General features: G+C 39.4%; 1 protein-coding gene across 1 annotated transcript in view; it reads right to left on the bottom strand.

The window, feature by feature from the left end:
- NOL10 (nucleolar protein 10) overlaps positions 1–16,563 on the bottom strand; it is a 72,251-nt gene that overhangs the window by 16,196 nt on the left and 39,492 nt on the right. Inside the window, exons 14-19 of the mRNA XM_063442161.1 lie at positions 11,781–11,907; positions 11,285–11,364; positions 9,332–9,430; positions 7,858–7,947; positions 6,341–6,514; positions 3,617–3,864 (exon numbers count right to left, since the gene is read on the bottom strand). Coding sequence (XP_063298231.1) covers positions 3,617–3,864; positions 6,341–6,514; positions 7,858–7,947; positions 9,332–9,430; positions 11,285–11,364; positions 11,781–11,907 — 818 coding nt within the window. The remainder of the gene's footprint in view (positions 1–3,616; positions 3,865–6,340; positions 6,515–7,857; positions 7,948–9,331; positions 9,431–11,284; positions 11,365–11,780; positions 11,908–16,563) is intronic.

Raw genomic sequence — 16,563 nt, 5'->3', positions numbered from 1 at the left:
CACTAAGCCCAGGTAAGTAAATCTGCCTCTGCCATGTTTTAGGTGACGATCTGTGCTCCAGAATGAGGCAGTAGTTAAACATTCTGAAACTTTCTGTTGTATCTTGAGTGACAATGAAGATTTTGAAAGGTATACATGTTTAGATAAGAGCTGAAATCAAATACTTAAAATATATTTAAGGAAGAGTCTACAGAACTAAGAAAAGGGAACCCAAAAAGACTCCTTACTGTGTTAGTCAAAATGTTGCTGCTATATACTAAATAAAATACTCTTGTTACACTGGAGGAATGCTGGACCACTTTTCTATATTGGATTTCTGTTACTGGTGTGACAAAACCAGATGTCTATAGCACCCACCATCTAAACAAGAGCTCATTCATTGTATGACTTTTGGTAACACTTGAATCCAAATGTACTTTTCTTCTCCGGTTTATAATCACTACTCCAGCAAGCTAAAAGTTTGGGGTCCCAAATATTCTTATTCTTCATGAAAACATACATGAAATGAGTTTGAATAGGAAATATCGTAATTAACAATACCATAAAAAAAAAAAAAAAAAGAATTTTCAGTGAAATAATAATTGTGTCCTTCAAACTTTGCTTTGAGCTAATCTGAAGAACTCCTCAGGATTAGCATGATGGGATTTTACGTACCACACGGTCCGTCTGCTCCCATAACAGCTCAATATGGTTAAGATCTGCTGACTGTGCAGGTCACTCCATTAAAGTCAGAATACCAGCTCACTGCTTCTTCCCTAGATAGTTTTGGGTCAGTGTCCTGTTGTAGGAGGAAATTGGCTCCAATCAGGCGCCAGCCACAGGATAAACGGGAGAGATAGCCTTCTGTCTTCAAAATCCATTTTACCCTGTATAAATCTCGCACTTTAGCACCACCAAAGTTAGCCATCACAACGATTGACAGATGGCATCAAGCACTGCTCCAGCATCTTTCGATTTGGTCTGAATCTCATAAATATTCTTCGATATTTAGATTTATTTGCCCGTAACACTTTTTTTTTTTCCCCAATCTTCCTCTGTCCAGTGTCTGGTACTTGTGGCCATCTTAAAGGAACACTATCGTGTTAAGAATACAAAAATGTATTCCTAACACTATAATGTCCCTCTGTTCCCCCTACACCGGCGAACGAAGGTTAAAACGTGTGCATTAGACCTTCCCCGTAGGAAAGCACTGAATTAATGTTTTGCTATAAGGATTTTTAAGAAGCTGGACATCTAATGCAAAGCGTGAGGTCGTCCAGAGTTGTTTCACAGAGCTAAACTCTGTTTTAATCAAGGGAGCGGCTCTAGTGGCTGTCTTAACCCTGCAGTGTAAACATTGCAGTTTCCCTAAAACCAAAAAGTTTTACTTTACAGGGTTAAGGGGACACTGCACCCAGACCACTTCAATGAGATTAAGTTTTCTGGGTGCCTATAGTGTCCCTTTAATCTACCAGTTGAGAACCTGCGAAGCTTCTATTTATCAGACTAGACACTCTAATGTGTTTGTCCTCTTCCTCAGTTGTGTACCGGGTCTGCCACTTCTCTTTTTATTCTGGTTAGAGCCAGTTAGGGTGGTAGTGCACAGCCTCGTATGAGATCTTTGGTTTCTTGGCACATGGAATAGCCTTCATTTCTCAGAATAAGAATAGACTGATTAATTTCAGAACAAGTTTTCAAAGAAGTTCTTTGTTTCTGTCCACCTCGAGTCTGTAATCGAACCAACAATTGCTGATGCTCTAAGTAATAAACTAGTCTAATGAAGGTCAGTTTTATGAATTCTTTAATCAGAACACCGTTTTCAGCTGTGCTAACATTACTGCAAAAGGGTTAGACTGGAGTGCGTAGAGATATACATATTAATATGTATCATTCAATCAAAAACGGTTACTAAACCTCCATTATTTTTGCCTGGGTATGTTGAGCTTAGAAGCTACTGTTTAGCGAATGAGCGAGTGCGCTGGACCCTGTATGTTGTATAAATTGTTTCCAGCAGCACCCTATAATGTGTGCATGTTCAGGTGAGTGCCACCGTCTTGGTTTCATTTGTAAATATATTTGGAAAGCCAGGCCAACTCTGTGGTTTTGCAACCCTCCCTGTGCCGCATTACAGGGCCCTATTTTGCCTCGACCTGCAGAGAGTCCCAGGAGGAAGTAGTTCCCAAGTAAGTAGATTCATCTCATAAGAACAATCATTAGGTGTCTAGCGTAGGACCTGCCAAGAATGGGGTACACTGACATTGTGGCAGGCTTATGCAATGTATGATCGTATACTGTATCCAAACCTAATTATTTATGCCTGGGTGAGGTGTTTTTTTTCTAAATCATTACATTTTGTGAGCTTTGAGGTTGGTGTTCAGTGAATGTGCTGGATCTTGTGTGATAACTATAGAAGGGAATGGGTGGGCAGTGGTGAAGAGAAGATGACTAAGCACAGTGTTGCGGGTAAAGTATGGAATTGGGGAGAAGTAGTTCTGAAGGGTGAAAGTATTGGATTTCTTTATAGATCAGATCAATCTTTCATATGAAGATTAGTGAAAAGGCTTGATGTGTTAAAAACTGAGGGAGGAACGAAGGAGAGAATGAAAGATAGAAAATATACTGCATGGGTTACACAGATTAGTGATCAGCAATAGCAATCACAGCCAAGACAGGCAGTGATCGAGGGCTCAGTGATTATCAATATATAAATGCATTGCCAGAGACATTTTGTGAAAAAGGCTTTCTATTCTTAGTTTGAATGACAATGGGGGCCCTCTCCAAGTTTCGTATATTATAGAAATCTTTCCAAGTTGTTAATAGAATGCACTTCAAGGTATCTCTGCTCTTTCACAGAGCCTTGGTTACCTATTCCTCTAGAACGCCCCTACAGAATAAAGTTGACATGAAGAACAAAAAGCCAGAACTTTGGATGAGAGCTGCATGACAACGCTCATTAGATAAGCACTCACCGGGAACAAAATGCTATCAGATCTGTCTGTGGAGAAACTGGCAGCTACAGAAAGCTTTCAGGAACTACTGAAAGCTATTGGAGATTGCACAAGCTAGTCTGCTCTGTCCGTGGATTTCATAAGACTTGGCACTTAGAACAGTAAATATGGAGGATTTGTTCTTTTAATAATAATAAAATACATTTTAAACAAACTTGATGAGCCATGGACATGAATACATGCACTCTTGCTTTTTTTTGTCCATGCTACATAGGTCGGACCTCTGTAGGAAACACTGGATTGGACCTAAGGTCATCAGGAGAGATGATCTCACTGAAGGTGGAGCAGTTACTCGGTGGGGACTGTCCTGAACTGGATTACTGGTAAGTTTATTATAAAAGGCATGCGCCAAGTAAGTAACACTCTAACTTTACTAATATTAAAATTAAATAAATTAAATTTGTATTTTCTTTTAATATTTAGAGGTAATATAGTGTATTAGGATATCGTAGGGATTAAAGTGCAATGGGGAAAAAAAAGGAATAGATCTAAAGCGTAGTCATTATGTCAACGTTGCAGAGTTTGCAGAAACACTTTGCTGTGAGAGGCGCAACGGTTTTGCTACCAAATTTATGAGCGACAGTGAGAGCAATGGGACTTGTAGCAAACAGCTGCAGGGTAGCAGTTACCTCATTAGCTTCTGTTTCTTGGCTGTGTCCTGGAAACTGCGGAACTCCTCCCCGGCTTTTATCTCATAAAACTGAGGCTTCAGGGCTGTTTGCCAGTCCTCCTTCACCTTTTCCTGCCTCCTGTCTTTTTCCTCTTGGCGTAGAAGCTTGCGCTGTTTCCTGACCTCCTCGACCCATCCCTTTTCATCGTCGGAAGATTCTGAACTCTCTGCATCACTTGGCCTTCCTTCTTGTTCTTCCTCTTCCTCCTTGGGACAGAATTAGAATCAAATGACAGCTCAAGGAATAATACAGTTCCTCACACGTGCCAAGCTATTTGTAGCTCGTCAATCGCCACCAAGACAGATGTATTTAACACATACAAAGAGGCAGAGTTACTCTTTGAGAGATAGATGCATGCTCACACATTATTACAAACAAAAACTAAATTACAACTACGCTACCAAGTTTGAAACATTTGAAGTTCAAGTCATTTTTCACAAGTTACCAAAATGTTTTTTAAAATAATGGATTTTATTTTATCCTGCCCATAATGTACATATGTCTCAACTTGAAGTACTCAATGTGATTTGTTTAGAATTTATTCAACGATTAAACATTCCTGACTGGGATATAATTATGCTGCCACTGCACATTCCCAGGTGAGGGATGTTTTTGACCAGGGACCACTGGTGACCATGTCTGGCCCAATTGAGTCCTGTATGGTTCTGTTCACCATGCCACCCTTTCTTTCACTCTGTATCGCTGCTCCCTTTCCTCACCCATCTTCATGCCAGCATGCTATCTTTCACACCCTTAATGTCTATACATTCTATTCTCTCCTAAGACAACCTGCTGTGGCCTCTCTGTGTTTATACTTGTCCCTCTCTCTCTCTCTCCTTCATGGTGATTCTCCTATCACCATTCTTTCTTTGTATGCCAGCCCCCATAATATTCTTATTTCTTTACGAAAGTCCCCTTATAAAACAATACCTTCATACCAATCCATCCACCCAGTTCCTTATCCCTTGATGATATCCCTTCCATTTCCTCATTCCAGTGTCCAATTTCAGCCTAGATTTTTAATCAACATTCTTATCTCTCTTTTATGCCAGTTTTAAGTCATCTGATTCTCCAGTTTCTTGCTAGTTAAGTCCCCCATTCTATGTCATTCCCATGCTGTTCTATCCATCCTTTATCTCAGCCAACCCCCATTATTCCAGCACTCACTTCCTCAGATATCATTTATATCATGATTTGAATGCAGAGCGGATAGCCTTGTCAGCCCCATTTTCGGCATTCGAAAACCACGGTTATGCATGTCGGTAACAATAAAGTGAGTTTATAGCAATGATGTCACAGCAGGTCCACATGTTTGGTCTTGTGAAGTAAGTCGTTTCACATAATACAACTTGAAGCTCTCCTGACTCACTCTTTGCCTTTCTCTTCACTGTTTACTGGCTCACTCAGAAACCTCCCCCCCCCCCCCCCTTCCTATTCTCCTCCCAGCTGTAAATACTTCATATAACTGTTCAATCTCCATCTCTGTTCTTTAGGCCTCACTTCACACTCAAACTGAGTGAAGCTCAGCATTTTTTCCCCCCACCCAGGCTCCCCCTGAATATATGGTATGCTCCTCCAGCTGTTTGAGATGCTCACTTAATTACCTCTTCATTCCCCTAACATCTTACCAATAGCTGCTTCTCTGTTAACTCTTTCAGCCATCACCTTCAAACTTCCCCTGCTACCTCTTGTCTCAAATCCCCATTGTATTCTTTAGACTGTAAGCTCACGGGCCATCTAGCCAAGCACTTTGTATAAAAGAGCTCCAATGGCTAGATATCAGCTTACGGGCAGGGCTCTCTCTACCTCTTGTATTTGTCTGTGTATATTGTACGTTTCTCCGCTAATTGGACAGCGCTGCGGAATCTGTTGGCGCTTTATAAATACCAAAGAAAAACAAGCTACCTGCGCTCTCTCCTTAATCCCTATGTATTTTAAAAGATACAAAGGGATTAAGGAGAGAGCACCGGTAACTTGTTTTTCTTTGGTTTTTACTATATATTGGGGCTGACGTGTACTGTAGTCTTTGCTGCCGGCCCAGTAGTGATGGGAGTGAGCGCAGGACCTATCTTTCTGCTGCATCAAAATGTGACAAGCTCTAATATTGCAAAACTACAAAAAAATAAATAAACGAAAAAAGTGACTTACTTGCAGGAATGCATTGACTTAATCGGGTCACAAAAATGTAATATATTTTATTCTAATAAAAGTTTACCTTTAGGTAATTATGTGGTTTTGAATGCATATATGTATAGGTAATATGACATGTTTGCGACAGGAAAGATAAGTCACTGTATACATACCTACACATTACAAAAACACACAAACAAGCTCACCTAAATAAAACTTTAACTTGAAAAAGAATTACATTTTAATGACAGTGTTCCTTTAATTACAAAAAATGCAGCAGGATTTATTAAGCGAAAGGTATTTTATACCCACAGTATATACACTCTGACCCACTTTGACTAGTAAGGTGTGAATGGTTTCTTAAAACGGCAATACAGCACCTCCTATGTGTTAAGGAATATGTTAGGAGAGTCAATAAATTATTCTCTGTGTCAATATGTTTACTCATTGGTCAATGTACCCCAAGTAAGTGCTGTTACTAGCGAGTTAAAGGCAAGAATGTATCCGTGACTTTGGCATTTCAAACGAAAGATATTAGGAAGTAGTAAGTACCTGGTCCTCGGATTGCAGGGACTCCATTACTTTTAGTTTCTTCTTCCGTTTCTCACTGATTTTAGAAACCAGTGGGTTCAGCAGCCGGTACTCCTCACTCTGCTCATCCACTTGGAAGTCAGGGTTCTCAAACATGGATTTAAACCGGTCATCGCTGAGGATGTTGGGCATTTTCTGTGTAAATAAGAATAAATTAGAATATGATTGTTACCATCTGATCTGCTACAGGAGTGTACAGAATGAAAGAGATAGAAAACCCAGTTCGGTACAGTAACAGATTAAAAAATAAAAAAGGATCCTAAAACATGTGGTGGATGCGGTAAGTAACCTTTTCATACACATATTCAAACGTCTGATCTACACAAATCTATATATTTAGTAAAGGTGAGTTTATTTAACACATCAAGAATAATGTGAATATTGAAGCAAGTAATCAGGTCAGGGGATTCCAGGTAGGATGTTAAAAGTAACATTGCACCTAGAAGGCCTCTCGATTCCCTGTATTTAGTTACGATTATATCCATTCTGCATTGTGCCGGGCAAGCAGCAGAATTCTGTGAATATATACTGTAACGGCAGCAGATACAGCTCGTCAGCATGGAGTGTGCAGTACATCATTTAATAGAGGCTCAACATCCAACATTTCTGGATATTAATATTGGATAAACTGTGAATTAAGCAACAGCATTTTACAAGCAATGGACATTGGCCACTGTAGACCCACTGGACGTTAATAATGTAAATTATTAGTTTGTTACCAACTGGCCATTAGCCACGAGCATTGCAAAATCCAGTGAAAAATCATGGGTTACTGTAATCTGGACCATTTCCGTGTCTCTACGTCGAATACATTCTGATAGCAATTGCAAAATAATTGTATCGAAATTAAAAGAAAAAGGGGAAAAAAAAAAAAAGACAACTTTCCTTCCCGAAAGCTCACATTCCTTGTATGGCCTAGTGTTGACAGAAGTTTATCTTATCGTACTGCATTGTTCCAGTCATATCATTAGCAGGATATGCCATTCTCTGTTCTTGTAAGTCTAAGCAAGTAATATCACTAATCGTTTGTTGGCTGCATCCACCCAGGGCAGGGAAGGAGGAGTTTCCAACCAATATATCTGTGTTTTTACCTATACATTGTATGTATTATTGTGTAATTACAGAAATGGAAGAAAGGGGATAAAATATTTAGGCATTACTGCAGGATAAACATTTCTGTAACTTTGAGGACTTTGAGAAACACGGCCAATGAGATGGCATGAACGTGTATGCGATCCTCAAATCCACCATTGGCCATCAGCTATGCAAAGCAGTGACAACTAACCTAACACGAGTGCTGCCCGAGCAGCATGGGAAAAGGAAGCTCAAACACACACCACCACCACTGACAATGCCAGCTATCACCGGATCAACCCCCCCCCCCCCCCTCACCCCCACTCCCCCAATCGTGAGCTGGAACTGCGCAAGGTGAGAACAGAGTGCCATATTCTGAGCAACCCCAATGAGAGCACACTCACTTTCTGTTTCTTCTTCTTCTGCAGAGCTTGTGTTTCATCCTCTTCCTCATACAGTTTGAGTGCCAGCTCCTTGTTCACCTTAGGCAGTTTCTAGTTGTGGGTAGACAAGAAAGGGTTAATGAGGATTGAATACAATGTAACGGATCAGCTTTAGGGTTAAGTAAAATGCACGTGGAAGTTGTACATAACCTTCACTGCCAAGTAATTTGCAAACAAATAGTCAGGGCTTTGTGTGTTCTGAAAGCGTACGCCTTTAAGGTCGGGGGGGATTGTCCATGTTCTGAACCAAAACAAAACCATGGATTTGAACAATCGATAATGTAAGGGGTGTGTGTGTATATATATATATATATATATATATATATTTTAAGGACATAAAGGGCCTTTATTTAACATTATACATGTATAACTAACAATACTGTGTGAATAAAATGTTACAAATATTTTTTTCTCACATTTTTCTTATAATTTTCACACTTCTAATGCAACTAATTAAAAAGAACTGAAAATAAATTCATATCATTCCTGAATGTTAAATGCACACAAACACTATACTAATCCTATACCAACCGTACAACACTTACACTAACTCAACCACGTGTCAACCCTAATCTTACTCTTAACTTCAACCCTAAAACAGCATTAACCAACACCCAGCATTAACCCTTACCTTAAAGTAAACCCTAACTCTACCCCAACACTAAGTGTAACCCTATCCTACTCTTCCACCCAAATCTAACCCTATTCTAACCCCACCACTAACCCACGGCTACTATCAGTTCTGATATTAGAAATGGGTTTTACCATTTAACACAGTTGATGATGTTAAGCTGGCTGTTTTCAGAATTACACAGTGTAATTCTAAATGAGCCTGGTTCCCAACCCATGTACAGAGATTGGTGCTGGGCAACTGGCAAAGCCCAGCACCGGTCCCAATCGGCCGGGGAAAGGCTAACAGGAACCCCAGGTGTCCGTGGTTACCTGGGGTTAGTGGTGTCAGCAGGAATTTAACCATCACAGTGATCAAGCATCGAATGCCTATTTAAAGAACCGTTTGCAGCACTGGCTTCAAGCACTTCAAACAGTTCAATCTAAAAGTGTGGGCCCCAACTGATGGGAACCCTAAGTACCCACTGATACCTAGGGTTCTCTGGTGTAAGCTTTAGAATGCCCTAATGTTGTTAGGTGTTTGGTTTTCTCGTTCGTTTGACTGTATATTATTTAAAGACAAAACGGAAAACTCTGGCTTGATCCTTGTTTAAACTGGACTCTCACCCATGAGTTTAACAAACATCAATCTATTTATACTAGAGTTGTCGTCAGATTGGGACAATCAAGGATTCAATGCATTTCATATTAAAATGACTTGTTTCAATGTTGCAAAGTGCTACAGGTTACACCTCAAACCACATTGGCTGTTTGCGAATACTCCCTCAATAACCATTATTGGGTGTATTCAATCATATAACTTTACCTTAATCTGGACTCTCTGGGCTCGAGTTTCTTCAATTTTCTGCCTTATCTTCTCCCGTTTATATTCCTCATAAGCAAATGGATTGACCATAGCTTTCACCTTTTAGGGCACAACACATCAAAGTAAAGAAAGAATGACTTAGTATTGTTACACAAACGGAGAAAACTGTTCACATACACATCGAAGGGAAGCAAAATGATATACATACATATATCTAAACACGCATATATTCTGCATTAAGAAACAAAAACAATATTTAAAGCAGATGCCACGCTTTTTTTGAATATGATCATGTCCATATAAAATACAATGACATGATATACACACACGAGAGAGATGGAGAGATAAATATTCTATGAAATGGGACAACAATAACAGACTGTCACTTTTACATAATAATTTCAAACCCACATAATGGAAAGGAGCACACACAGGGGCAGTGGGAGAAATAATCTTTGTCAGATGGAAAGAAGTTGTTACATCAGAGAAGAGTTAAGGAAACGTGTTTCCACTTTTTCTCAGAAAATGACTGGAAGGAAGCATCCACAAACTCTTTCAATATGGATCTTAAAAGGAAATAACAGCCAAAATAATGAATGGCTTTAGTCTTTCCTGGCACTCTCCTTTTGATGTGCACAGGTGCAAATGCCAGCTATGCCGGAGTACAATAAATAAAGTTTTTTTATAGCAGGCCTGACATCAAGAAATGTGCGGATTACAAGGTAACTTCAGGTGAGTTCTAAAATACCCCCCCCACCCACGAGAAATCCCAGAATGCTAAGGGATATTCGCTTCTGCTATTCTCTTAATTTATGCCATAAGTACAGGGATATCACACAATGAAGACAACAATTTAAGCACAGGCTGCAAATAGCTAGCACAATAAACGGTTAGATATTCAATAAAGTGCCACCAAGTCACATTCGCTAGCTACATGCATATCCACTATACATAAGACAAAATGCTACAGCGTATTTTTTTTTTCTAACAAACGGCGCCAAGATGTCTAACAATGAAAAGGCAATCTATTGATGCAGGTGTGTGCGCAGGAAGCACATGTTGGTGACACGTGTTTTTTTTTTTTGTCATGTGACCCATAATCAATGTAAAGGTGTAGTAAAGTCCAAAAATATAAACTGTACAAATCACCTTCTATTAAGGCAGTGTCAAAATAAAAATAATTGCAACCCTTGTTTAAGGATTCTGTGCTTCCATCATTACAAGAGGTAATAAGATTTTTTCACAGCAGGAAAGTGCATGTTTCACAGCATTTTTTTCCCCTAAAGTCCATTAGAGAAGCTAATCCCATCTAAAGTAAACTGCTGAGCAATGCTGGTCTCTGGAGCACCTTTATCATTGAATGGCATTGTTCTCCCTACGCTACGAAGTTTAATGATTGTAGAAGTACAGCATTAGGAACTTAATGGCGATTACATTCCATGAAATAGATTCTTAGATAACCACTGGTTTCACCCTTGTACTATTTCTGACCGGTAATTCGAGCATTTATCATCTGACAAGCAGAGAACACAGATTTAAAGAAAAGGCTTTTATTGACACAGAAACTTTTTTTTTTAAACTCTATAGTCTTTTGCATGTGAACATTTTTTAGGGGAAAACAAAATGACAGTTCTGCATAGTTTGATTAAAAAGCTGCAGAACTTTATCTTCAGAGGAATACAATAAAGTCTAGTCAATTAACAGTGATGAGATGACAACTAGAATGTCTGCCAATATAGCCAAGTCAGAATTTAATTTCTAGTTCAGATTAATGTCTAGTGGAGAAATCATTTTTTTCCGCCTTTACCAAATTAGAGATTGATCCAAGAGGGAATTGCAATACTTCGAAATTCCAAGGAAAAACACCAAATAATAGCAGAAACAAAGGGAAAATAAAGGAGTTGAAATAATAATTACATAGACATTTATATAACAACTGCTAAGGCTACTTACCTTGTGGTATAAGCGTATATCAATGAAATAGCCATGCATGTACGCCCTGAGCAACTGGGAACCAATCAGGTGACCGAGTCCTGGGAGAAGGATAAAACGGAAAGCAGGACATATAAAGGATGGATTTACTGCATGAACAAACTAAGTGACCGAGTAAAGAAGGCAATATAAACGAGCAGCACGAGGTGCAGGTGGGTAGCTATAATGCTAAGTGAGTGTGTGTTCTCATTGAGCAGCACTGTTATTGTATATATCCTGTTCTCATGGTATAGTGCCAATGGGGGGGGGTTAAACCCCTGTTTACTGCTCAGACAGGGAGGCCGGGGACATAAATAGTGCTTTAACACTATAGTGTCAGGAATACAGGTTTGTTCCTTTAACCCCTTAAGGACACATGACATGTGTGACATGTCATGATTCCATTTTATTCCAGAAGTTTGGTCCTTAAGGGGTTAAGTAAGAAATAAGTAATAATGCAACCGGACAAGAGACTCACCAAGATCTTCGAGTTCATTTCTGGTAACAAACTTATAATCATCATATACTGTGCTTTCTGGATTCTCTTCCAGTTCTTCAGTTAAGTTGTCCAAGAATGAACACCACTTGGGGGCAGGTCCCAAAGCCTTAAACAAACCAAAACATAGTTTTAGAAGTTGTGTTTGAAATACTTTTTTTTTGTTGTTGCTTAATCAGAGACAACATTTAAACCTCCAGATATGCGTAATATTTTACTGTGACCAAGAAGAATTCCAGAGGCTACGGTAGCAGGCTTACCAGTTCTTAGTTCTCCTATAATAAAGTTAAATAGAACCCTACAGCTACAATATTCTGTCTATAATGAATAAACCTTGGATACAAAGTTACAACATTGCAATACACCACCAAAACTTAGGGATAGCTTATATGGCATTAATAATCTTGCAATTTCTCAAGAATGGATCTAAAATGCTATTCCACCCTTGTATAGCGCTACAGAATCTGATGGCGCTATATAAATAATAAAATAATAATCACATGATACTTGCAGCTTGCATACAAGTCCTGCAATGTGCTCAGAGCCCCTTGTGTACTTTTATCTGCATGGGCCTCTGCTACAGTGAAAGGGGAGCCAAACATTTACAATGAATGGCTTAGAAACATACAAGCAAATGTAGGCAGTGTACACACTGGGTTGGAAGGAAAGTAATAAAAAGTATAATAAACCTAGAAGGCACCGTGACCTACTTCTTAGATATTATACACGATATCTAAAGCTGCTGATCAGAGTTCCAATAAGAAAGTTGTGGTCTGAAATGTAACTGTGTAGTTGCCTTGACAGCTAAGGCAGGCATGACTGCAAATACCGTAGTTTCCGTGAAACTAGATTCAGACATCACAGGCTTTCTTCACGTCTCAAACAGACACAGAGTGGGTGTAATCATATACATAGTGTTGGAAAAAGAAAACAATACTATATAATAAAATACCCATGGCAAACATAAGCTAACTGCATCTGTAAAGGAATGCTGAATTACTGAGGGGAAAAAGTCATTGTATCTTATTATTTAAGAATAAAAAACCAGCATTAAAGTGTCTGCAATTAAAAACAAAAAACAACAACTTACAAACTCATTACAGACACCCTCTCTTAGCTCTTTCAGGTCAACGTGCAATAGATACACACAGTCCCGGCCACACTACCACTTGTCTCATTGAAGCTCCTCACGCACATCAATGTATATACATAGCAGCTATAACATCCATCAAACAAAATGCATATTGATGTACAGGTAGGTAAGCAGACACATCAGCCCAAGCTATGTTACACATCTGTGCAAGGCATACTATCACCTGCCAAAACACAATCTCCATACACACCGGGTCACACAGCTAGCAATTTTGGGATACATTTGTCCAATAAAGGTGGTTAAAAGAAGACTTGACCTCTTTTCATATTGGTTTTGATAAAGAGGATTTTTTTTTTAATATATAAATAAGTATCTTTCTATATATAAACTCCTTACTCCAGACTATCTAAAAGGAAACCACATGGATTTCCTGTCACCACGGTTTATTTTATATTTTTTTTGTTATTTGCCGTGAAGATGTTTGCATTACTTTAGGAAGCACATGTTTCCAGTCTCATAAAACAAAAAACGACTGGGCGAAGCTGTTAATGTTTTGACATGCTTTCCTCTGGGCCCTCATTATCATTCACAGCTTAGCACGTCCAGTGGTCATAAAAAGGATGGCATTTGGAGTTGGCGACACATCTTGGCATTAACAGGTGATTGACAAAGCTTCCTTCATCTCACACGCCTGACTGCCAGAGTGAGTCCAACTCACACTTCCCTAAACTTTTTCAGATTTTTCAGTTATGATAGATTGTAACAGGATCTGTGTCTAATTTTAATTTAGTCTCATATCCAAATGAACAAAATGCAAGTTTAAACATTGCTCGTCACAATGTCTTCTTCATTGAGGGTCAATACCCAGCGTGTTTACAGTGAAGCCCTGGCAATAATGGTTAACAGGCAATTCCAGATGGATTAGTCACCAGGGTTGATGACAGTTAATCAGCGGTAAAGCTTTCTATAAGCAGAAGTCTGACTCTTTACCTGAGACAACCAGCACCTCTAACCCAAACCTCCTATTTAATGACCTGTCTCTCACATTTTCCACATACTAGAATAGAACACATACTTTCAAGCTGAAACCAGGTGTAAATCTGTTCAGCTCACACTGTGCATTAGATATTATTCGCTCATTAGGTTTCCGAGACGTCATATGATATGGTGTAATATCTCCAATATTGCCAGTGGTATTTGTCTAGGTTTTCGTGTTTTCATGAAGTGTCAATGCGACAATGGGTTTGATATTGTGTTAGTACAAAGGCAAGTTAAAGGATATTACATAGCCCAAATTAAAATAAATAAATAATTAAAAGCACTATTAAGTAGATACACCCCCCCCCCCCCCCATCAATGAAAACATACATGCATATAATTATACATTTTTTTTCATTGGGTTATATCTACAAATCACTTGTAAAAGCTGGAGATCTCTTGCAGACTTTCTGTGGCTGTCCAATCACAGCCTTCCCAATGCAGCTCAATGAGAAGTCTTTCCAAGGCAGGTGCTCTGGGCAATCGCTGCCTCTTAACTTTAGTTCTTCTGGGCTAATAAAACCAGGAAGTAACTGGACCAGTTGTCTGATTGACAGCCAAAGGGTAACTACAATATTAATTTCTAAAAGTGACAATATATATTGAAATCTGCACTTTTAGTAAAATGAAAAAACAAAAAGGACGCACTCTACACACATAAAGCACTTCAGCAAACTAAACTGCTTTAGGCATCTGAAGTGTCCCTTTAAGTTGCACTGTCAATCTCAATTTCTTCCACACAATCAGCATTGCAGTTGTTTACAAATCGAACAACTGGCTGTCTCTCATATTGGATCAGTTTACTAGCTTAACCCACAGTTGTAAGGGAGAGAGCATATTCCTTACCCCGCATTTACAATTCTTTAAAAGAGAATTGAAGTCAGGAAAACCAGAGAAAACCGAAACTGTGGCAAGAGTAGCACAAGAGTTTCTGATGTGTGCATAACATCACATACACTCAACAGCCACAACATTAAATCCACCTGCCTAATATTGTGTAGGCCCCCCTCATGCTGCCAAAACATCAAGGCATGGAATCCCCAAGACCTCTGAACATGTCCAGTGATACCTGGCACCAAGACATTCGCAGCAGATCCTTTAAGTCCTGCAAGCTGCGAGGTGGAGCCTCATTGAATCGGATTTGTTGCTCCTGCACATCAGATTGAGATCCAGGGAAATTTGGTGGCAACACCTTAAATGGTTTGTCAGGTTCCTAAAACCATTCCTGAACAATTTTTGCAGTGTGGCAGGATGCTTTATCCTACTCAACGGGGCCAGTGCCATTAAGGAACACCATTGCCATGAAGGGGTGTACGTGGCCTGCAACAATCCTTACGTAGCTGGCACGTGTCAAAGTAACATCCACATGGACCAAGGTTTCCAAGCAAAACATTGCCCGGTGCATAACACTGCCTCCGCCGGTCTGCCCTTTTCCCTATGTGCACCCTGCTGCCATCTCTTTCTCTGGTAAACAACGCAAAAGCACCTAGCCATCCACCTGATCTAAAAGAAAATGTGATTTCCAAGACAACTCAACCCTCTCCATTGTCCCATGGTCAAATTCTGATGTCAGATACCCACTATAGGCGCTTTCTGCAGTAGACAAGGGTCATTGTTGGCACTGGCCAGTCGGCAGCTACACAGCAAACTATGATGCACTGTGTGTTCTGACACCTTTCTATCATTGCCAGTAAGTGTTTCAGCAATTTGAACTATAGTAGCTCTTCTGTGTGATAGGACCAGATGGTCAAGCCTTTGCTCCCTTCGTGCCTCAATGAGCCTTGGACGCCCCCCGATCCCGGTTCACCGGTTGTCCTTCTTTGTACCACTTTTGATAGGTACTAACCTCTGCACACTACCAGTTTGGAGATCCTTTGACCCAGTGATCCAGTCGTCACTATTTGGTCCTTGTCAAAGTCACTTTTTGCTTGCCCATGTTTCTTGCTTCCAACACTTGAAATTCAAGAACTGACTGATCACTTAATTCCCAATATATTCCCCAATGTTATTCATTTTACCTGCCAGTGGTTATAATGTTGTGGCTTATTAGTGTATTACATATGATGAATCACATATCACCAGGGTTATTTAGTAAACTGAGAATTCAAAGTGAATTGATTTCAAATTCCGAGTAGCCAAATCTGAAAGCATAGCGGACTTCTGAAGATTAATCATTCAGAAATCTTGGTAAACATAGGCCATAATTACAAGAAAATGAAAAAAGGGTTGGTTTCCGATAATTGGTGAAATGACTTTGGAACTACTTAAAATACAGTATTTCTTCACTTATGCCCACACACAATTATCTAGAAACCTGCTATCTTTCATACATTTACAGTAACAAGGATCTAAGATACAAAACAAACAGCACAAGGTAAACACATTATAGAAAATACCATAAATAGACGGGTAGATTTCCCGTCACGAGAGACGTTATTGTTTGTTTAGGTGCAACTATTCAAAAGATACCCTTAGCCAATAGGCATATGTAAAATAAGTGAAAAGGGAATGCTAAAAATCACTATGGAATTCAAACAATTCACCGAGGCATAAAATAAATCATTTCTAGCCAAACCATAAAACATCTCAGCACGCAGCACCTGACTACAGAATATCAATAGAAGCTGCAGGCTG

The sequence above is a fragment of the Pelobates fuscus genome, chromosome 2, assembly GCF_036172605.1.
Source record: "Pelobates fuscus isolate aPelFus1 chromosome 2, aPelFus1.pri, whole genome shotgun sequence".
NCBI lineage: Eukaryota > Metazoa > Chordata > Amphibia > Anura > Pelobatidae > Pelobates > Pelobates fuscus.
This window is presented reverse-complemented; position numbering and strand designations above follow the sequence as displayed.